General features: G+C 40.4%; 1 protein-coding gene across 3 annotated transcripts; it reads right to left on the bottom strand.

Annotated features, from left to right (window-relative positions):
• Positions 1-413: 413 nt before the first annotated feature.
• LOC110069032 (uncharacterized) lies at positions 414-23,193 on the bottom strand. Of its 3 annotated transcripts, none has more exons than XM_020776470.2 (23): positions 22,998-23,193; positions 20,114-21,219; positions 19,347-19,498; positions 18,793-18,945; positions 18,305-18,340; positions 17,797-17,872; positions 17,368-17,466; positions 16,711-16,814; positions 15,964-16,121; positions 15,384-15,490; positions 15,130-15,267; positions 14,952-15,043; positions 14,423-14,509; positions 14,177-14,235; positions 13,490-13,604; positions 13,051-13,188; positions 12,485-12,600; positions 11,867-12,121; positions 9,451-11,471; positions 4,627-4,715; positions 2,991-3,016; positions 2,312-2,390; positions 414-2,227 (listed from the first exon to the last, which is right to left on the bottom strand). In XM_020776470.2, exons 1-23 carry the CDS (start codon positions 23,069-23,071, stop codon positions 2,078-2,080), a joined length of 5,430 nt encoding a protein of 1,809 aa, XP_020632129.2. In that variant the 5' UTR covers positions 23,072-23,193; the 3' UTR covers positions 414-2,077. The 3 variants fall into 3 exon arrangements, with proteins under 3 accessions (XP_020632129.2, XP_020632131.2, XP_020632130.2); XM_020776472.2 differs by lacking the exon at positions 22,998-23,193 and adding an exon at positions 21,861-22,600; XM_020776471.2 differs by lacking the exon at positions 22,998-23,193 and adding an exon at positions 21,877-22,600.
• Positions 23,194-23,244: the final 51 nt, after the last annotated feature.

Below are 23,244 nucleotides of genomic sequence, written 5' to 3'. Positions count from 1 at the left end.
TTGATCAGTGTTCGGCAAATTAGTTTGTTGGTACACGAAATGAACCGCGTGGAATGCGTGGAACACGCGTGGGAACGCGAAAACGGAAAAATGTGAAGAAAAAGCTTGGAAACGTCTCCAAGAGCTTCAGAGGCAAAAACGCTTGCGACACACGGGCGAACGTGCGTGGAAATAGCCATAGGGAATCCACAAAGAGTGAAAAACAAGATTCAAAGTGTAGGCGGAACACGCCGCGCAACGGCGAAACAAAATTGCGAGACAACCACCATGATTCCCTGCGAGCTCATCTTGGCCATTAGCCAAGTCAAGTTGGTAGATTCCAGACTCCCAATGCGTACAGGTTACTTTGTACCCATGCACGCATTAAAATAATCAGATCTTTGATTTTCCTTCAATAAATCTTCAAAAATCTATTATTTATAACTCAGGTTCTCTTTATTTCCGTTCCTGAAGCTTTGTACAAGCATATAACAGATCTTTTACAAAATTTTCCTCTCTGGTCCTTAAGACTAAGTTTGCTTAGGAAATACTAAGCTCAATTTTAATTTTATCTTTAAGAGTGATCACAACCCAATTTCTTTTCATGAATATTAATACATAATCATTCACACACGTCAGGAGAATTACGTAAATTATCAACAGATAAATTGCCATGATAGTCAACAGGTTTTTCCAACTGCTTCTATGGGAAACAATATGGAAACCCGAGTGTTGACGTTAGGTCTTTACTCAGCGCATGTTTCGATTGAATATGCAAATAACTAACGATATTTTTCTCCAAATTATTCCCTTCTGCAAGAAAAATATTGCTTCAAAGCCAACCTACAATGACAACTATACCCAGGCCCCGCCTTTGGGTCACTAAAAATGTGATCGTGGAAGTCCTGGGTACGAGAATTATAAACTACTGATGCTAAAACGTTCCGAATTGTACACTTAAATAGCTTATGAACAAACAACTACACTGGAATATTTAACAAAGGAGATATAAAATGGTAAAACTGAAAAAAAAAAATACCGGTACGTTGAAAATGGAACATTTTCCAGTCTGAACATCGCTTGCATGACCTTCTATATCTGCGGTCAGAGAACTGTCTAGAAATAATGGCACGTTTCACGAATTCTTCACCAGGCAGCTTTGTTATCATGATCTAACAATGCAACGATGCAGTAATGCGTGTTTTAACAGGTTATAATCATCCAAGAAAGACACTTAATCTCGAGTAATGAACACAAACATTCTCCTTACAATATCCATATTTATTATAATTATGGCTAGCTCCGAGCGCGGTACAAGAAGAACTAAAACCTGCGCTGTGATTGGCTACCCGAGCGGGAAAGATGGCGTTATCCCGCCCGCGCGGGATTATCGTCTGTTTCCTTCAACTTACTTACTTACGATGGTTTCTGTTTGACATAAAAGAAATCCGACTAACATGGCCAATATCCAGTGACAACCCGTACACAAATTTTCGCAGCCAGGTATTGAGAACATAGATCATAATCTTGGTGAAATGCCTTGATGAACAACTAAATTCTCACAAGGAACGTTGATAGAAATGCGTGAAGAGAATTAACGGATAAGCGCCACACCCCTGAACAACAACGCGGCGTTAAGTGGATACGAATATGCCCCGCATCAAAAAGCTCTCGAGTAAGGTACTCTTAGAAATATGACCAAGGCCAAAAAGGCCATAGGTTGAGTTGCCTACCTAAATAAAAACATTTCTCGGCTGAAAATTCACCGGCAAATTGCATATGAAAACGGCGAAACCAAAATGTCGATCGCGTCTGCTTACATTTTGTATCAAATCGTTGGGTAAATGTACCATATTTGAACAATAGAACTATAGTTAAACGGCCTTCAAAATATTACAATATTAACTTCTATACTACTATCTTTTTTATCGTGTATTTTTATCGCTAAGAAAATACAATATTTTGCCAGCTAATCTCTGTAGAGAATACTTACTTTTCTTTTGTTTAAGTTACTTGTTTTATGTTTAATAATACAATTACAAGAATTTTTACTCCGTGAATGATGCAGGTACTTTAAAAAATAAACATTTTCTGTTCATTACGTGTTGCTAGGTTCGACCGATGTGAAAAACCACTCGCTGAACTTCCGAAGCTGATGCGAAGCTGTCCGAAGATCTTCTTGCAGTTTTTTGTTTTCTCTCTGCAGTCTTCGTAATTCCGAATCTAGGCGTTGTTTGTCTTCTCCCTCCTGTTCAGAAAAAGACAAACATTCAGTGTGAAGTTGTAAACAAAGATTCTCCTATAGGGATGTGAAATAAAAACTCCAACACACCTTCATCAAAGCGTTTGACACAATGGCAAGCTTCATTTCAAGCTCAGCCTCTTTTCCGATGCTCTCCCTTGTGAGCAAACTGAAATGAATATTAAACACCGATACATGAACACCTAGAATTTTGCTAGCATTAAGGATAAAGCCTAACATTAGCCTTCCCTACAAGGCCAAGCCTTTGCTTTGATAATACATGACACTGTCTATATAGCTGGGACAGTTTTCTAACGAGTAAGCAAAGTTCACACGCCTGAGTCACAAACCAATCAGAACCCTGGAAACAAAGCACGTGACATGTGCAAGAGCGGGAATTGTCGTTTGTGCCAAATCCTGATTGTACTTGATTGGTGTAGAGAACTGATGTCTTTACTTTGATTGAGTAGTGCACACGCGAAAGGCTCTCGACTGGGTTGTACAGGTCAACCATAGAACAAGAGTCAGTGAAACGCGAACTTAATGCAAAAGCCGCTTGTAAAACATCTTTACTGAAGGAGAATTATGTCAACATGCAACTGAGTAACTAGTGAGGCCACGGATCAGTGCCTTTCTAGAAAATACAACCAATTTGTTTACATGTAGCGGAGCTACACTACGCTGCGAAACACCCAAGATCTCAAATCGTGTTCAAAACGACCGGAAGTCTAAAAATGTTTTTTTCTGTTTCGCAGCAAGCAAGACTTACCTTTCACCAGAATTTCCTTTGGAACTCTGTAAAAAGACAAAACAAGTAAACAAGAAAGTTAACGTTACTATTTTTAGAAAAGAATTAAATTGCAATAACTTTTTCAATTTGTTGTTATTGTCAGCGTCCATTGAATTCACAAATCAACTAGTTGTGCGTGACTTAGGAATATTTAAAGTAATAAATAAGGCCTCCTTGACTTCTGAAGTGATACGATTTGCTTATCTTTGATGGTGATGGAGAACAAGAGGACGATATTTGGTCGTACAGAATATATTGCTCTTGTACGGGGTAACCTGTGTTAACGCTACTCAACCAAAGAATGAAAAAAATCCATTAAAGAATTTAAAGATTTAACTGTTATAATTAACATCTTGGAAGCTGGCTAATTTGAAAACGAAAGAAAACGATTTTTGGAGAGTTTGATTCGACTCGACCTAATTAGGCTGCAGTGGCACGATGTGCTGAATCCCACAATACAACTTATAATCTAAGTGCATGGACGAGCGCTACATAGTGTAGTAATTACTCTTCAAATGAATTCTTTCAGCAGGACTTTCATGTGACCGGCTATTTGTTTTGTTTCGTTTTTTTTTTTTTTTTTTGCATTTGGCAAAATGAATTTTTTTTTTATTTTAATTTTGACCCTGAGCACTCTTGGCAGTGAAAGGTATTTAAACTGCGTATCGCATCGCTATTCCAGCCAACTTTGTAGGTTTTGACAATTGGGTACGACCCCATTGGCGATGGCCAGATAAGAAGCTATGATACACACGCAAGTTAACGATCTTAGCTCGGTTTCACGTACAAATACAAGTTAAACAAGGCCGGAACAAGCAAGTGGAAACACCTCATGTAGCTTAAACATTTAAGTTAACAGATTGGACAGAATGGGCGAACATTTACAATCACGTCACAGACAAAAATAATTCCTAGATATGGTCAGTGAACCATGTATTATCGAAAAGGCATGAAGAAACCTAACACACGGAGAATTTAAGGACGAGTGTGTGAGAGTGATTTGAAAAAAAAGTGCCAAAATATAATACGGATCTTTAAAACTAAAACAGTCTTCAACTGCACTAATTATTTCAGTTTCTCATGAGTGGTCATTTTTGTTCGCGCTGTGCGTTCTGTTTCAGTGATTTGAAACCATTTCAACGTAATTGCAACAGCATTCTTCCCACACCACCAAAGAGCTTTGATATGAGGAAACTGAACTCTCAGCCTTCAGCATACACACTGGCAGTCGCAACAAAACAAGTACAATACGTGTATCTTCACAATAAATCCTGACACTGAAGCAGCTCGTGTAGACCCGTGTATGCTGTCAGAGACCGCATGTATGCAAACAATAATAATATCAACCGCATTTGTTTCAATTATTCAAGACTAACAACCTAACCCCAACTTTTGTTGTGACTTAAGGAACTGGCATTTTGCAAGTTAGCACTGTCGCAGACTAGATTTTGCCACAACCAAGAGCATTAACACACCACGTCACAATGTTTGCAGTTATAAGTGCAACGCTATGCAACATTTAAGAAGGTTTATCTTTAATCCAGTGAATTCGCACGTTATACAAACATTCCAAGAACGACGTATGTTGAAAACGGAATGCAAAAACTTCACTTACCGGCGCGGCAAATATTCTCTCGTCGAAGCTATGTCTCCTGGGAACAACAGGGATATAAAACTTGTGAGGTCCGTGAGAGCGGCCGCGACCTGCAGTACAACAGAAAAAAACATGAACAACTTTAGATCGAGTGCCTTCGGTTGAAGATTGCATGCTAATTGAAGTGGCGGTCCCTCACCTGAACCGGCCGATGATGGCCGAACATTCGTTCGCCACAGTATTCGGGCAGGTTTTGGCTGCGTTGGATCAGACACAGGCATGGCGAAAATATCTAGCTACGGAAATTGAGAGGCAAGCGTTCACGAGGCGCCATTGTTGTCCATTTCAGGACGCTGTGGTAATAACAATCAAAGCCGCAGGCTTGTTTATTACGGTAGAGCGAGTCTTTTGAGAGAAACTGCGGGCGGTCAGGGATTCGTTAAATTATCGCACCAGACAGTTCTGGAGCAACAGTGCCTCATTTGAATTTTGACAACACTTTCACTCTCAGTCTCAAACGATAGATTCTCCTTACCCATTGTCGAACATTTCTTTGTAAATTAGCTGTGAGAAACTGGTTTTACATTAAGACGATTTCCCTCCTGATGATGTTCGTTATTCTCAACACTTGTCTACTCGACAATGTACGAATATTGTAAGAAGAAAATAGACGTCGATCTTTGTTTAACGGTGCTAATTGATGTTGATGGAACAAGCCATCTTCCACAGGTTTTACATTATTCATCAGTTCATAATTCAACTTAAGCCTAAACCTTTACACAAGAATTTGACCGCCTCATTTCTGGGGGCAGAACAAGACGGGAGAAATAACTTATAAAAAAGAATTTCCGCAGGAAGGTTTTCCGACCACACCTTCAAGACCTTCAAGTGCTTGGAGGCAAAAAGACGGATGTTGACAAAACACCGACATGGAATAGGAAGGGTTAATTATGTTTTCAAGAATTACTTGTCATTGTTAGACATATCAGATGTTGACGAACAAGTGAAGATGCTATCAATACAACATGATCTTATCAGGACAAACCATTCAACAAAAAGGTTACGCCATTAACAAAGTGATCTTAATTTTAAGGTCACCAATGCTCCTGCTGTGTTTCTCTTCCATCATCTCTGTTGGCTTAAAAACAACTAGTTTGTTTTGGACTTCTCAATTGTAAGAGAAGTCCACGAATGGTAGTCCAGTACGCTCGCTTTATTTCAGCCGTTTTTGGCGCGAGGTGAAAGCCTGAAGCAGGTAAACTCAAACTCTTCAAGGACCTTGCGCAACGCCGCTAAATGACAACTTCAAAATCCAGAGAAATCTCGAAATCGCTTTGAAACATAACTAAATAACAAAAGAAGATACTCAAAAAGCTATGGTAGTATGGCTGTAATTCGCATTGAGGGCCACTAGTTTGTCAATACTCGACCGTACAGTCATAAAACAAATTCATTTTGTCTGTACTTGAAACTAAGATTTCTAATTCTAATTCTAAGATTTCAGAAATAGCGGGTGAGAGATAAAGTAATGAAACCACAGCAATACACTGACTTCCGATACGAAACATTTTAGCATATTTTAAATATTTCCACAGCTGTATGTCCCTTTTTTCAGAAGCAGAACTACGACAGCTACAGTTGTCTTAAATTTGTGTTACTTTATCGCACAACGTCACACGCGTAAAAACCATAACGTTCTCGAACACACGATTCGAACTCAACAGGTCGACAATGCAACCAAAAAACGATACTAAAACAGAAGAGCGTGATCATTTGGTCAATATACCAAAGTACAACCTAAAAATGTAAAAATTTATGAAATTTGCTGAAATATTTACATTTTTTGAATGCCATGCAAGTTTCTATACTTACGTTATAAGCTATTTATAACTCAAACATAAACGCACTTCCGATTTAGGTTAGCCTGCGTTCCCGTACCGAACTTTTTCCGCACCCTGGCCGCGCGCAAATCGACTCTCTCCAATTTGCGCGCGGCCAGAGAGCAGAAAAAGTTATTCGTATGGGAACGCTTACTCCACTAAAATTCCACTAAAACACGGTATCATTCAATCTATGCAGAATGGAGTTCGCATTGTTCTCGATGTTGATAACCTTGATGCCCGCTTTACTACGTAGCTTATTTCTCTCAGAGATAACAAGAGGTCAATAACGCAGATACGAGTCAGACGTTGTAGATAAATTAACCACCCTTTATCAAACGTTGCGTGATGCTACACGTCACGCCCTTAAAGGAAACCAGCACGTCTACATACAGTGAGTGCAGCACACGAAACGCAGGTCACGCAACCGAGAGGAAAACGTGTTTTGTTATGTTTCGCGAGGTTTGTTTTCATTAAAAAGAAATACACAACTCAGCCGAGAGATGAATGCAGCCTCTGTAGCCACGCAAGGGAAGATCGAGGACCGGACAACCAACAACTTCAACAGATCAAACATTTTACAACTTCCTTCCGTTTGCTCGGAACGAAATAAAAACACACGGGAACAAGATGCAGAAAAACAAAACGAATGTAAATATGCACCATATCCACCACTCAAACATTCTTAAAACAATATAACTATTTCAATATTTAGCTGGCAAAAAACGCACAACAAAATACACACACCCTGTTGTCAGAAGGACATTTTAACCTCTTGAGTGCCAGATGACATCACGCGGATTGCAGCCGAACTTGCATGTAGGAAGCTTTAACACAGCAGGGAAACACTTGTACAAAATTACTTCGCAGGAGTGGTATTAAAAGTGGAGTTCGAGTACAAAAGAATTAGACATAAAAATTAAGTGCAGAGAGAGTCCTGTTGTGAAAAGTTAAGACTCGGCACAGCGCCAGAAAACTATCATTTATATTAATTTTAAAGACACTGACTTTGCATTTGATTTCAACTCGACTCATTGTTTCAATTTCAAAAGGAAATTGCTTCGAACATAATCCCCTAATTGTAAAAACCACGAAACTTCTAGATATATTTCTTGACTGATTCTTCAAAACTTTAACGACTTCATGCAAATAGTTGTAGACAAAATTATCTTAACTTTACGATTAGCTTCGAGCAATGAATCTCATAAAACACACACAGATTGCATGTTAGAATATGCGGCGAAAGTACCACAAGACTTCGAATTGCTTGGATACTATGCCAAAACAGCAAAAATTGCTGTCAAAGATTAGTTTCTCTCAAGAAAAAAATGCAATTAACCCCAAATAAAGTAAAAATTCAATTCATCACGTTCGTGTAAACATAATTAGTGCGCGAGTGATTGCTCCATTGTACAGCCGCTAAGTAATTAAATGCCGCAAAACACTTTGTGTAACAGCTAGCTCTTCACTTAAAACACGCAATCTCTTTTGAATTAAGGCGAATAAGATTTAACTTTGAAGCTGCGAAATAAATAATCCTTCTGTTGCAGTTTGCTGGTAATGTCAGAGGGCACACAATGCAGGCGTTCCCATCAGATGTATTAAACTAAGCTGTAGAATTTAGCTGCTAAAAACTTACTTCCACCAATTAAGTTGTTCTTATACAAATTCCTTGGATACTGCGGTTGTAGACATGACTTGGGGATTCCAAAAATAGTGCCTAAATCCCATTTTCTTCTGGCCATAGCGTATTCTGTTCTCCCAACACTCATGGCTCTTGTGTTTACGAAATTGAATACCTTTCGCCGAATCAATAAACGGGTTGTCACCTTCTAATGTCACGCAAATATTCCAGAACTATTTCCGTCGATTACGCAATATAAACAATCACTTCTATGTGATATGTGCGGCACGTCTAGAGTCAATCGTAATGACAATATTACGTTAGATTCTCGATGTTTTCCAAAAATAACTCACTTGAAATGTCGACAACAAAATGGATACAACTGGTGCTTAATTTTTTTTCGCCCTCCTGCATTTCCTGCATAATGTTCAGACCGGATGAACACTTAATGACTTCGTAATATTGGTTTTCCTCATTAATTTGTGACAAAGATTTAATCTTGCTTTACGACCCCTTGCGCAACATCGGCGTATGTCAAAGTCTAACAACATTTTTCACCAAATCCAATTTTTTAATCACGTTCAATAGTGAAAACTATAACTGCTACAAACGAATCGAACTCACTGCTGACTAGCGTTCGTTTGAATGGCCACGCACTAGGGTTTGTCCACAGACTTAAAAGTTAGAACCACCTTGTACCAAATGAAAGTACTGTACTGCTCAATAGCTTTCATTTGAATGGTCACACACTATGGTTTTATCCACAGATTTCAATTCGTTTTTCAAGCAAATCTCATTTAAACGGTAGAACATTTTTCTCAGTAAGATCAGGAGAGAGAACAAGAGACGCGCGCAGATCAGAAATGCATCCCACGCCTTCATATTTCTAACATTTTTCATACTCAAAATCACAAAGTTTGTAATTTTAACTCAATCTCTCCCATGCCCAGCAGAGCGGATACTTTCCGGAATTTTGGGTGGAGGTGGGTTTATCAAAAAGTTCTCAAAAGCTAATCCCATTTCCACGCCCTTTTTCATACTTGATCACAAAACTGTCCCCCATTTCAGATCCAACCTTGTAGTTGGCCAAATCAAACTATTCAACACCATTTTCTACTTAGTATGTGATTTTCTAACATCATGCAAGCATCTACCACTAATCCTTCAGGGACAAAATGACACACATTAACAGAAACTGAGGAAGGGCAAAAATTCTGAGAGTTCTGGCTCTAGGTAGCCCGCGAACGTAAGCGAATTTCTGCCTTTGTTGACGCTGCCATGTCAAGGAACGTCTCTCCCTCCCCTCCCTTCTTCATCCCTTACCATCCCCACGACACTTACCCGGTGCCTTTATTCTGCTTAGTGACTTGTCCTTATCCTTTCTGTCCCTCTCCTCCCTAGAAGCAGATGACTGGTGATGAAGCAGATCTGACGCGCGTGTAAGAGAATGCAGCACATCTTCTGCTATAACAAGAGACGAACCTTTATCATATTTGACACCTTTTGTGGCGTGTAAAAGCCGCGAAGTCTGATCCACGATTGAATCATTTGGTTCTTCGCTGGCGCTCATTTTAATCTTGGTAATCCGCGCTCCTTTGAGATGCGAGGAATGGGAATGAGAGTGCGTGCGATGACTGCGAATCTCGCGCGAGTCACTCGCGCGTGGCGAAGTTCCTGCCTCCAACTCGCGCGGGAGACTAGAAGACTTTTTGTTCCTGTCAGGAGTAAAGTGCAGTTTTCCCGCCACTGTCGGAGTAGCGTCGACAGAATCCCCGCCTCGGGTTAACCGTGCCTTGCTTTCTTCATCAGAAGAGTCCGAATTCCCACCAGCCGCTGCAACCAATTGTTTGGAAACATGTCTTTGTCGTCTGCTCGATCTTTGACGAGGAACTGTTTGAGATTTGTCGACAGCATGGGAGCCCGAACTCGTAGAACTTGTCAGACGGATTTTTCTTTCGGAGCGTACCACAGGTTTAGCGGTTCGACTGCTGTCTGGAGTTCGAACTTTGACATGAGGAGACTCGGACGATTTCTTCCGCCTGGAGTGGTGCGCCATCTTAACAGCATCCCCGCCGTCCCTCTCTGAAGACAACATCCTGGCGCTCTCATCTTGGGATGATTGACGCGGTCTTGCGAGTTTTCCGCCGTTCATGGCCCTCCCGCCGTCAACCGGAGTGCTTCTGCTCTTGGCGTGGTAGATCTTAATGCCTTCCACGTTGTCGCCTTCAAGAGACTGTCTATGGTTTTCCAGTCGTTCTATGAGCAGATTTCGCGCAGCCATACGCGCCTCATACTCTGATTTCCGCATGGCCTCCTTCTTGACTTCAACTGATGTTGGTGATGCTTCCATCACTGTAGCAGTCTTGCTTTTGATCACGTTCTGAGGCAGATCACCTTCGCTCTTTCTCTGAAGAACTCTATCGTGTTCTTTATTGGCTTCTTTTGACAACCGTTTCAGAATGTTTGCAGGAGATTCTTCATCGTCGCTGCTCCTGTTTCGGTTGAGCGATTCTCCTGACTGCGCTCTGCGCGTCAAATGCAGGTCCTGCATGGAGTTAGAAGGACTCCTATTGCCGTTTTTCAACCGCTTGCTGCCAGTCCGCTCCAGACTCCCTGTCCCGTTTGCGATCATGTCGGGAGTTTTAAATCCAAACGCTCTTTCGATCTGATCTACCGTGTCAGACATGGTCGCCTCAGTAATGTCTTCATAACTTTGTTTCTGTTTGTAAGTGTTGACGGTCGTGATGACCGCACCAAGACTAGTTTCTTTGAAAGGCATAGCAGCAGCCTGCATCTTCTCACCATCCGCTGTTTCAAGACTCTGCTCCCTCGTGTTACCATTACTGGGCGTTGAAGCTATAGGATCAATGTTCACTCGAAGAGTTCCGAAACTATCCGCCGGCGTTCGGGTTTCTTGCGCGTTTCCCTCCAACCTGGAAGGGGTATCCCCATGTCCCTGTCCATTCAGGACCACTCTCCGATGTCTCTGTGAAGTGCTTCCAAATATGGGGGTCTCTGGAGTGCGCGGAGACAATGGCGGAGATGAGGGTCCACTCGCAATGGCATATAACGTACCTGACGCTGTATGGGCCGTTAATGTCACGCCCACAGATTTGGTGGGGCGTGGTTCTGAATCAAGCGCAACGAACCCGCTCCATTTTGGTCCCTCATGTGCTTCAGGGGCACCCTGGAGTCTTTCCTCGCTAGGCGTTATGCTTGTAACTGTATAGGAAGCCCCGTATGTAGCGCCTTGTTGTCGCGGCGTTTCGTGGAGTGTTGACGTGCTACCGCTGACAGAAGACGCTGAGCTCGCCCCAGGGGATCCGGGTTGATCCGGAGGACAGGAGCCTGGGTACATAGCTCTGAAAGAAACAAAACATGGAAACCTTAACACTAGAGACTTGAAGGACCTAGCGTTCTAGCTGAACGGAGCAGACGATTGTTCACGAGTGAAAAAAGGTTGAGAAAGAAAGAGAAAAGAAAGAAAGACTAATTAAGTGTCAAAGAGTATTTACCTTCAGAAAAAACTAATTGGGGACACTATTTTGACCCCAAGTATATCTTAGTTACATAAAATTAAATTTATTTACAATTCAAATTCGATGAAATAGGCTCCGTGGCATTAGGCATTGTTATTACAGACCAAATTAGGGAAAATTTGCACAATGCCGACGAATATCTAAAAGATCTTTTTATGCAAAATGAAATCCTGTGCACAACAACTGAAGATAATAGTTTTCATTCTGTTTATTCTAACCTAGCTTCCAAAGGTGTTGAGTTCGCTTGTTTGATCCACGGACTTTCCTTTCCTTTCACTCCGTTCTTTGACGATCCTTTTGATGGCTGCTTCCGTCCGTTGTCAGGAGCTGATATGGACGAGTTGGAGGCTGCCGAGAGATCACGTGACTCCGCTTCCTCTGCTACAGATGATGCGCTGCCGAACGACGACATGGTCGTGACTGACGCACGACTGGACGAGGTCCAGTAGGAACCACTAAGGGGCTGGATACCCCTGGGGAAAGAAAATGCCATGGGGGTTAGATGCGTAAGCGGTGCTTTGAGTGAGAAACGTAAGGGGGTAGGAACACCTGAGGGGCTGGATACCCCTGGGAAAGAAAATGCTGTGGGATTAGATGCGTAAGGGGTGTATGAAATGAGACAGGTAAGGGGGTTGGCATAACTTGAGGGGGGGGGGGAACAACAAGGGAGATTGAGACAAGCAATGTCGGGGGGAGCAAATTCAATGAGTGGATACAAGGGACGGAGTTTGATATCCCTCGGGGAAAAAAAGACATAACACGGAAAGGATAACCCTGGAGGAACACAAAAGGACATAAGTAGGTTACAGCAAGGATGGCAGACAAATAAAACTCACTTTCTCGGCTTGCCGCTCTGGAATGGAGGCACGATGACTGCAGATACCGATCCTGGCTTGCGTAATATGTCAATCATCTGATCATGACTCAGAGTGGCTACAATCATCCCATTAATCTGATAAATAGTAATCATAAGTTATTAAGTTATCAATAAGGAAATAATCACACTAAACACAAACTTATGATCTACAATGCCGATGCAGTGACTCCGTGAAAGCAATACGTTATCAAACCACCACTCACAGCAGTCATAGTGTGGAGGCGTACCTCCTCAGAGTCTCCAGCAAAAACTTGCACATCCGTAATTTCAGAAAAACTCTAGTTCGAAGAATTAAACTTTAACGAATTTATCTACCCATGTTTAGCTGTATTATGCCAATGTTAGCATCACACATGAAACACTGAGAAACTACAAGGATTAAAGCTCTTCATTTCCATGAATTCTACGTTCCATTCCCAATTGTAAATACGTCCTTTTCCCATTAGCAGCGTTGCTAGCTTCAAACTCGACATTATTCATGATACAATAGCTTGTCTTAGCTTAAGCAGTTAGTAAGTAACAAACCTCCACCAGCCGAGATCCTTGCCGCAGTCCAGCTTGCCAGGCAAAACCAGACGGCTCGACATCTGCAATGAGTCCCTCAAACTGGACGTGGAATCCTAACTGACCCACAGTATTCCGCCGTAACGTCATGGTTTGGGTCTGAAAGTGACGAGAACAGGGGCTTTCATACAACACTAGATATCAACAATCTGTTGCCAAGGTACGTACATGTGCGTGCATTACGTTATCGAAACAGTTCCTCGATGACAACAAAAGTTTCACACTGAGGCACTATACATATAGATACAGTACATGTACGGCTTGCAACAAAAGATAATTTCGTTCTGGTAAAGTCTTTGCTAAATTTGGATTTCAAGAATTTAGACTGGCATTTAGTCATGTAGATACATACATAAAGCAGCGACGCGACAAGAAATCCTGGTAGGAATATCTGTTTTACCTGACAACCGATGGAAATTTCTTCAAGTCTTCTGACAATCTCTGGAATGTCATCCGAGTCAGATGTTGGAATGTTCAACACCAGGCAGTCTCCACTACCGTAAAACACTTTAATGCTGCAAGAAAACAAAAATAATAACAGAAATAAATTACAATATTTCAAGAGGAAGCCATATCAGCCTTGGCTGGTTTTCATGCAGGTCCTCTCTCCTGGTCGAATTAGAATTTGGAGATGTTGGTTTTTGCAGAGGGCGGAAAACTGGAGAACCCGGAGATAACCCTTGGAGCAAGGCAAGAACCAACAACAAACTCAACCCACATATAGCAACAGACGGGAATCGAACCCAGGCCGCATTGGTGGGAGGCGAATGCTCTCACCATTGTGGAAAAACGTTCAAGATTAGGACGTTGTGCCTTAAAGGGACAAAGTCTTAACCTTGTACGTTTTTCCACAACACGAAAAAAAACAATACAATACCTATTATACAATATAATACCTGTAATATAATCTGTCACCAACAATCTCTTACACTGTGTCCACGAAGAGCAGTTTTTATCATTTTGGGGGTGAATTTTTTTATTCTTTGATTGTAGATATGAAGATAGGTAGCTAGTTGGTTATCATAAACAGACCGATGGTAATACCATGTATAAATTTATAAAGTTATCGTATTGTGTCGTATTGTACCTTTGTGAGAGGGAGGTCCATCCAATCACAGACTTAGCTGGAATGCTAAATATGACTTCCTGCACAGAATAAAACAAAACAAAATTGGATCATGAATGCTAAAACAGCTAGAAGAATTCTATGAAAAGCCATGTATGTCTTAAGTCTGCCTCATGGTCTACTGAGAATCTTTCAGCCCTGCTGTCCTACAGGCTACTGACTGAAGTACACATGTAAAACAACTCTGTGTCATGTCTCATTGCTTACCTTGGTAGAAGAATGGACCAACACCAAAGTATCAGCAGAGATTCCCATCTTGCAGTCGATCATGGAGGAGTTCCTGTAGTCTTCAACCTGCAATGTTTGTTTCCCATATCAGTCAGTACTGTAAATTCACACGAAAGAAAAGAAGTATACCACTGTCTAACTTTTCTCCAGAAAATTATCATCACATGACAACTTTGGTCCCATTATTGAGACATGACAACCTCAGTTCCTTTAGAAAACCATAAATTTATATAATAAAAGCTCTACTAGACTGCAAGCAGTCTCTCCTTTGCTGGAAAGTCTGTGGGGAAGGGCGCAAAACAAGTGAATGTGCAAGTGTGACTGCAAGCGTGACATACGGGCGGTGAGCGGTGTAGCCAATGCCCGCACTACTTGCAGTTTGCGCCTTCACATATCAAGCTCACACGCTCACGACCCCTCACTTGTGTTGGATTTTTGAGCAAAAGAGGGTCAGACTGCTCGCAGTCTAAAGCGTTAGGGGAAAGAGACTGAAATTTAAGAGAATTACCTGTACTTGCCAAACTAATGCCCCTCTTGAAACCTTTTCAGGACTGATGGGTGGCCGAACTTTCTCCTTCTTCTTTGTCGACCTTAAAATACCTGAAGAAACAGAGATGCACCAAAAGAACAGCATTAACTTTGCTAAACATATCGCATGTTAGCTATGCACTTGTGTTACTGTTTACCTTTTCCTTTAGCTCCTGTCTCAAGTGTGGTGTTGGTGACGAAATTTGTGGCGAGATCTTTCAGATATTCATGTCTTGTCCTTGTGGCCATTGCACTGAACTTCTCTGATTTGTGTGCAGCATTTTCAGCATTTATCACTGTGATTAACACAAAAATAAAACATCAAGTCTCATTTCCAATTCCTTTCCATGGTTCTCAATCCATAAGTGTTTTCACATGAAGTCACTTCGATAGAATAAACTACATTCCTTACCTTTTGTCAGCAGAAAATCTACAAAAGCTTTCTGTTTGCCAAACTTGGCTCCTGCAGGAATGTTTGGCCCAAATGGAGGAACATCTTTTGAACGGCTTACTGCAACTCTAAAGAGGGTACAGCAAACAATTTATCATCATCATTAAATGCACCAATACATGTAGCTGAAAGATGATGGGTGAAGAGTTCTCATCACAGAACATACAGGTTACACCAGCCCTTTCATGAATACAAGCCTACTGTTGAGAAGATATTATTTAGCTTTTTTTTTTGCTAGAACTGGTATGTATAAATCTCTAGGGTGTAAATAAATCAGAGTACTACTCAGAAAGCAAGCCACTTGTACTGTACCTCTTTAAGGGGATCCTTGGAAAAATTCTGACAGCCATCCCCATAAATAATATGGAATTCTCCTCCCCACCTAATACACCACACCCCACCCCACCCCACCCCTCCCCCTTCCCCCATTTCCAAATCCTGGGTAGTCCTTGTTAATAAAGGACTGTTGGTAAAATTACCTTATTACAGAGTAACTTAGTTCCTACATTCAAGTTTAAACATATTATTGTAAATTTAATACCTGTAGTAGGTGTTATCAGAGCAAGGATTGAAAACTCTGACCACGATAAAAACATGTTGGAAGTGAGATCTAATGTTCTTTGGCGTGAAGGGAAGTGCTCCAGGTTCTTGAAACACAATGGTGACTATGTCGTTTCCAATATGCCTTTTTCTCAGGAGCTGCAACAAAAAGGATCAAATGAAAATGTCATTTGGAGAACTAAATAAACCAAGTCCCGAGACCCTAATATTCAGGTTATCATAACAAGAGAGTGTACTGCAAAGTATTTGTTGATAAAATTCATTATCATCATCGTCGTCAGCGTTGACATTGACGTCATCATCATCGTCATCGTCGTCGTCAACAACAACATCATCATCATCCTTGTGTCCTTTTCCCCATCTGGGAAATGGGGTCTTAATTCACTCAACAATCATGCACATGTAAATAATCTCATTAATTTCATACTTGTTTTATCAATTGTAAATAGTTTTATAAATTTTAATTTATTTATAGTGTCCCCATTTAGTGGTTATTTACTGCTATTTTAGTTTGACACTTAAATAAAGGTACTCATTCATTCATTCATTCATTCATTCATTCATTCATTCATTCATTCATTCATTCATTCATTCATTCATTCATTCATTCATTCATTCATTCATTCATTCATTCATTCATTCATTCATTCATTCATTCATTCATTCATTCATTCATTCATTCATTCATTCATCAGATTAGCATGAAGGAAACATAAATTTTTCATACCTGCTGTCGATTATTGGGAGTCCATGGCAAAAGGGTGGACACATGAAACATAATTTCTCGTCCATGGAACTGTGTATACACAGAATGTTCACCAGTGGAGTCATCTGTCAATCAAATTTTCAGATGTCAGGTAAGTTCAGAAAATGGGTGCCAGGATTACATGTACTGGAAAGAACAGCTAAGTTGTCAACATCAATGGAATTAAATTGAACAAAATTTGAGAAACAATCTACTTTTTAAAAGAAATATCTCTTTTCTCATATACTGTGTGTCTGATGGTTCGGGAACGATTTCTGTTCATGAACGGCTTGAAATTTCTTATGCACCTTGAAAGCAAAACGAGTCAATTTGAAATCGTTGTTAAATGACTCTTAAGTCGTTAGCAGGTTTTAATACACAATTTATTTGAGAAGTACAATAAAAGAAAGTTTCAAACTTTTACTTGCTATTAAAGTTAAGAACACTTGGCGATAAATCACAAAACATTTTGGTAACAAAAACAGCTTTAAATTATAGCAGGCTGTACAGTAGAATATGGCCCGCTAACTTGACCAATCACAGTGCGCGTACAAACTCAGAGATATAATAATTCCTATTACAAAACCCTTATAAAACTGTCTTTAATATGAATACTGTAACTGCATTTTGTAACCTTACTTCTGTTATCCAGCTGAGCTCTGTAGCCTTCAAACCCTTTCAGTGCAATCCGTTTTCCAATCAAGTCTAGGAATTCATCAAAAGCTGGGCCTGATGTTTCTGTCAAACAGAAATGATAAGGTGAATTGAGATTAACTAATGATAAAACCTATTTACAACTTACCTACAGCTGTAGTCAGACTGTATACCAGGCTGTCGTGACGTTTTCAGTCACTTGTTGCCTTAATCTTCACATCTGTAACACACTTGTTACTTTGTGAGTGAATTGTATCAACAACAGGCAACAGGGCATTTCACTTGTTGTATCAAGGGCCCATCAAGCATACTCAGCCTTGACAGTTGTGATGGGTTATGGCCCTTAATAACAGCCCTGGTATACACCATATGCTACAGTCTTGATCATCAAACATACAACATTGCTTCACTTACGGTTATTGTACATTTCTTCTTCTGTGCTCTGGCCATCTTTGCAGTACAGCACACCAACTTTATACTGATTGGTCATCTGAAAGAGATTTCAAAAGGCTGTGTTGTACAGATGTCATAAAAACTGAATTGTAGTGCATATACGACATACATTTATTTTACCAGACAAGTTCTTCTGGTGAAAACTAATGCACAGGTGGATATTTCTCTACCTAATAGATATTCATGACCATATAACAGACAATTTAAGTTGACAGTCAACTTGTTACTTCTGCCTCCAAATGCTCCACACTGACAGAGAGCTGCTCATATAGTACAAACATGTCACAAAGGGTGGTTGTAATTTGAGATGATTGGAGATCTGAAATGTTTACCACTGTAATGTCATTTGGTTTGAAATATCCCCACCTTCCCCTCCCCTCTCTCTCTCTCTCTCTCTCTCTATTCCTTTCCTCTCCACTCTATCACACACAGGAATAAAATTATAGATTTTACACAACATTTATCTCACCCCTTGCTCATCCAGTTTCATAAGCTGCTCTGGAACCTAAAAATAGAGAAGAAAAACAATTAATTCATGTCTGTGTGACCTCAGTAAATATTAATTTGCTTTGAAGCAAGGAAAGATGTGACTCTATTTTGTTTACAATGGAACAATGCCCTTATAACTTCAACCACTAGAAACTTAACATAGATAAAATACCTTACATAATAGTAGGCAGAAGAACCGTAACTTGTAGAGTACAGTTATTACACATGTAGTTATTAAATATGATATTTTGTACACCAGAATGTTGCCTTTAGGCTACTCTGTACAATGTTGTGTACATTTGGAATACAAATACATAAGTATGAGTGCAAAAACAACAAAAAGAGAAACTTATTCTCATACTCATGTTTCATACAAACAGCAATCTGAGCTTTGTCTGCTATCTCAGGAAACTATGTCAAACGTGCATACATGAACACACTTGGATCACTTGCACTTGTGTCACCTACCTTAACCCCAGGTTGGGCCATCCTAAGTGCAGTAAGCTGAAGTTCTGGGACCACATGTTCAAGAATGTCTTTGGCTGGCAACGCTCGTGCTGCGCCATGCCGTGATGTTGATGGAATAGCTTCTTCAAGAATGCTCCCTCTTAGCGTAGTTAACTGTAATGGGAAACATGACATAACATTAGAAAAACCTTAATGTGGAATTTTTTGCTCAGAATTCCTATTCAGGCAGAATGAGTTTCATTTGAAGTTTCTCCAAAGAGCCTGCCATTTTGGATGAGATGCAAAATTTGGCCTGGCTGTGAACCCAAAAAACCTGAAAAGGGTGCAAAAGATCCAAAACACAGGAAACTGAAAAAAAAATCCATTGCAAATTTTCCAACCACGTAAATATATATATACCAAAATTTCAAGAATTTTTGAATGAATGGAAAGCACTCCCAGTTTCTGTGGCAAGAAGCTACAGTCTAAGCATTGCTACAATGTAGAGTATAGAATGTTAGTCCAGATTAACCCCAGCAGTTTGTCAGATTGACTTAAGGGTCTGCATTAATTACCTCACTTGTCCTTGCAATGATCCGATACTGGAATTGGTTGCCTTCTGACTCACCAGACTTCATTAGGGACGTGCTCTCATCAAGTTTTTCACGTTTCAAAGAGAGTGCAACTGGGCCAAATCTTTCATCAATGCCAAGATAATTCAAATGCTCTAAACATGAGTGACAAATGACCAAATCAGGTAAATCAGACGTACTTTAAAAAAGATGAATAGATGTTCCATTGTAAATGTGATGTGGTATTCCAAAACCAACAAAAGTATTCATGCACTACAGTATGAGTTACTGTTTGAGTAAGGTAAATGCATCACTACACAAGCTATTAGTAACAGTTTCCTGATGCAATGACCCCAGCTACATATCAAGTGCAGTTTCTGAAAGTTGTTAAGTGATGTCTCGTCTTAAGCAAAGGCTGTCCACAAAGCTTATCTCACTTACTGTACCATGGCATAAAGCAAACTAGTGGTAAATTTGCTGCATTGTACCCGCCCACCTCCTGAATGAGAAGCTTGTACATCTCACATTATCCTCCCTGCCCCCCCCCCCCCCCCCCCTGAGAGTTTTCCAACACCCATGTACTGTATATTCCTCCATGGATACAGGCACTATAAGGGTAAATATGTTGCCTAAAACAACCCCAGGCTGTTCAATCTAATGTTAAAAGTACCTCAATAACAAGGCTACTGATTCAGTCTACACTGTTATGAAGGATGATTGAAGCAACCCTGAAGTTACTTCTGGGCAAGATTTAACTGGTTTTCACTCACCTTGTCCAACAAAAAAGTTCTTGTAATAGTAAGATCCATGATCTACATGTTCAAACACTCTCCCATCTTCATTGTGAAATCTTTCCCCTAGATACAAGAAACCACTTTCTGGCTTTGAATTATCAAGAATTGTCACTCCAGTTCCACTGCTTAAATTTCCCACTCTGGCAGAATCATATGCAGTCAATAAAATGTCAAGAGTTGATCTCCGTCTGAAAGTGTCTAATTTTGGTTCCTTGGGACGTGTTGGATCGTGGGGGTTTTGAATCACTGCTGCATTATCTCTTGTCAATCCAATCTGTGGATCTTGTTCTTCCTCCCCACCAAGTTCATTCCGGAAATATGGGCAGTTAAGAACAAGACCATTACTTTTGTCATCACCGGGGTCAGGTACATCATCATCATTATTGCTTGAATTAGAGTCAGACCCTCGCCTTTGCATCCTGTCAGCAATTGTTGCCGCAGTAACCTTAGTTGAAGCAGCCGACGCTCCTGATCGTTTGTTCTTCCTTTTAAGTCCATCACCTTGTGTTGCATGTAGAAGTGCGAGCTCGTCAAAATCAACTGTCATACTGCGGCAATCATAATGAGCAAAATATTTTCTTGATGGTTCGTTTCCATACTCTTCCTCAGCTGCCTTGGCATCTCCAGAACCTTTAAAAACCTTCAGTAAATATGAGTTATTCCTCAGTGAGTTTTTACGCCTTAACAAAGGAGTCCGTCTTTCTGTTAGAGGGCTAGAGTTGGCAGAGCTAGCACCAGTCTTAGCTCTGAAGCCATCTACATAATGTTGGTTTTCAGTATCATAAAACCACGACTTCGAACCAGAGTCTCTCTCATTTTGAATGTTCTGCTCAAACTTTCTGATTAAGGCAAATAAACTTTCTCCCGTTGGAGAGCGGGCTTCCGCAACTAGCCCATCTGGATAGTTAGTCCTCACTGAGACGTTAATTTCACTTGTATCGCTGTTACTTCTGACATGCATTGATTGCGGTTTCACTTTTGACGGGCTATCACCCCCGTAAATGGAACCAGTGCTTCTACGGATTTCATCATCCCTGTTATAAATATGATTGTACTGCAAGGCCACCGAATCATCTTTTGCCCTGGAATTAAAACAAAAAAGAATCAAATATGTTAGTACTAATTGCACACCAAAATGTTCTGCATCATTTTGTGTACAGCATAAACAGCCAAAGCACAATGAATTGGCGCATGAAATGAGATGTTCCTTTAGAAGTTTAACCATTTTAACTAAAATATTTCTTTTGTGTAGTTACAAGACTCAATTCATTATTTTAATTTAGGTCAATGACCTGGTTTATAACATGATAAACCAAAATAGAGAATCTTTTTCCCACAAAAATACACCTTGCTTGATAACTTTTTGTGTGATGTCAAACCACCACAATTAGAGATACATGTACTTATATCTTACGTTATAACGTTTTATTATGACATAGACGTAGAGAAATTATTAATGGCAATCTTGACTAAACAAACTCAGTAAACCGTCAACAAATGAACAGCACCACAGTGATCCCCTCCTCCAAATTATAACAGACTATACTTAACATGTTTGTGGGTGAAGAGGCGACAAAAACTGTAAAGACAGTTGTTTCCCCTTAAAACAACTAAAGCGAACTTTTGACAATGCTTGTTATGGTTTTGAAACACAATGCCGAATTTCTCTACCCACAAGTACAACATTTTAGAATGGTAAATAAGTATACATTATAAACAATACCGTACAACCAAACCACCTTGTTTTATGCATCATAAAATTGAAGTTCTCGACTCCACTAAAGTCCAAACAAACTGACGTGTTTCTCTCGCTGCTGGAAGCAATCTTTCGGTCATTCCCTTAGTTAAATATCGTTAAAAGTCGTGTTTCCGGTGACGCGAAGGGAAACCTTGTCTTACAAATGGCCGCTTGCTTGGTTTTTCAGAAGCAGACAAAACAAAACTTATATGATTTCCTTCTCTACAACGTGGTCCTCTCAACTTGTGGAAAATTCGTGGAAGTTCTTGTAACGCATTTCAACCTATAATTAACACGCTTGCATGGAAAAGCCTTTCAGAGCGCTCGGTTCGATTTCAGCCATTCCTCAATCCGAAATTATTCCACTTATGCTACATCTCATTTTGTATCTATGATAACCAGCACTAAATGAAGTGAACTCGAACAATCCCTGTAAATGCCAGGAGAAACGTGAAACCTCTTAATTGGCTCTTGAGATGACCAACTCTGCCACTGACGAGTACAGATGTCGAAGCCACAGGCTGTGAAGCTTATATCGTCCGAACAATCCGTCAAATGTCGTTATAATCGCTCGCTCGCTCACAACATGTAATTAGGAGATGCTGCAGAACCCGTTAAAAGCCTTAACTCGTTGACAGTTCTAGCCAAGAGCTTATGAATTGAAACCTTGTGGTGATAAACCGGTTAGCTGTTCGTCCAACCGTCGTTTGGAGGCAGTCTTCGTCCGCGCTGTCTGTCGAATCTTCGTTACTGGAAGCTAAACATTCTGATGATGCGGTTCAGCAGTTGCATTCCGGGCCGATCGAATCAGAGGAACGGTCGCAGAAAACCAATACTGACCATAAAGAACAGCTTACTAACAAAAGCAGCTCGCAATGACCTGATAGGTCAATTCTGGGGTTCGATTTCAATTTATGAATTTTAAGTACACAGCGAACGAATCTTCACAACTGCTTGTTCTATTTTGACACGTTCTTTCATCTGTCACAGTTGAATGGCGATTTAAAATGTACTTAAGGGTCGACTTGGGTTTTGTCTTCACGTTATGCCCAAAATAAACGTCAAAGAATTACAAAAATAAAACAAAATACAGACACGTTCACAGAACACACAAATTCTCACCTTTCACTAGCTGTTGAGAGAGTCGAATTCTGCGCCGCTTTCTTCAGATTCTCGGAAGCAGTGTTCGTCACCATTCGTGAACGTTCGTGCTGTCGTCGGGTCCTCACGATGTGATTTACGATCCCGTTTTAATGAACACTAAGTTAAATTGGCCAGACAACTTGATGAAACTTTATATTTCCTCGTTGCGAACTTCATGTAAAACTGAATTCTGATGAAGAATTTAAGAAATCCGGAAATTGGTATT

This window comes from Orbicella faveolata, unplaced genomic scaffold (assembly GCF_042242905.1).
Source record: "Orbicella faveolata isolate gen_17 unplaced genomic scaffold, um_ofav_v1 contig_15, whole genome shotgun sequence".
NCBI lineage: Eukaryota > Metazoa > Cnidaria > Anthozoa > Scleractinia > Merulinidae > Orbicella > Orbicella faveolata.
Note: the sequence above shows the minus strand (reverse complement) of the source record. Positions and strands in the feature narration are given on the sequence as shown.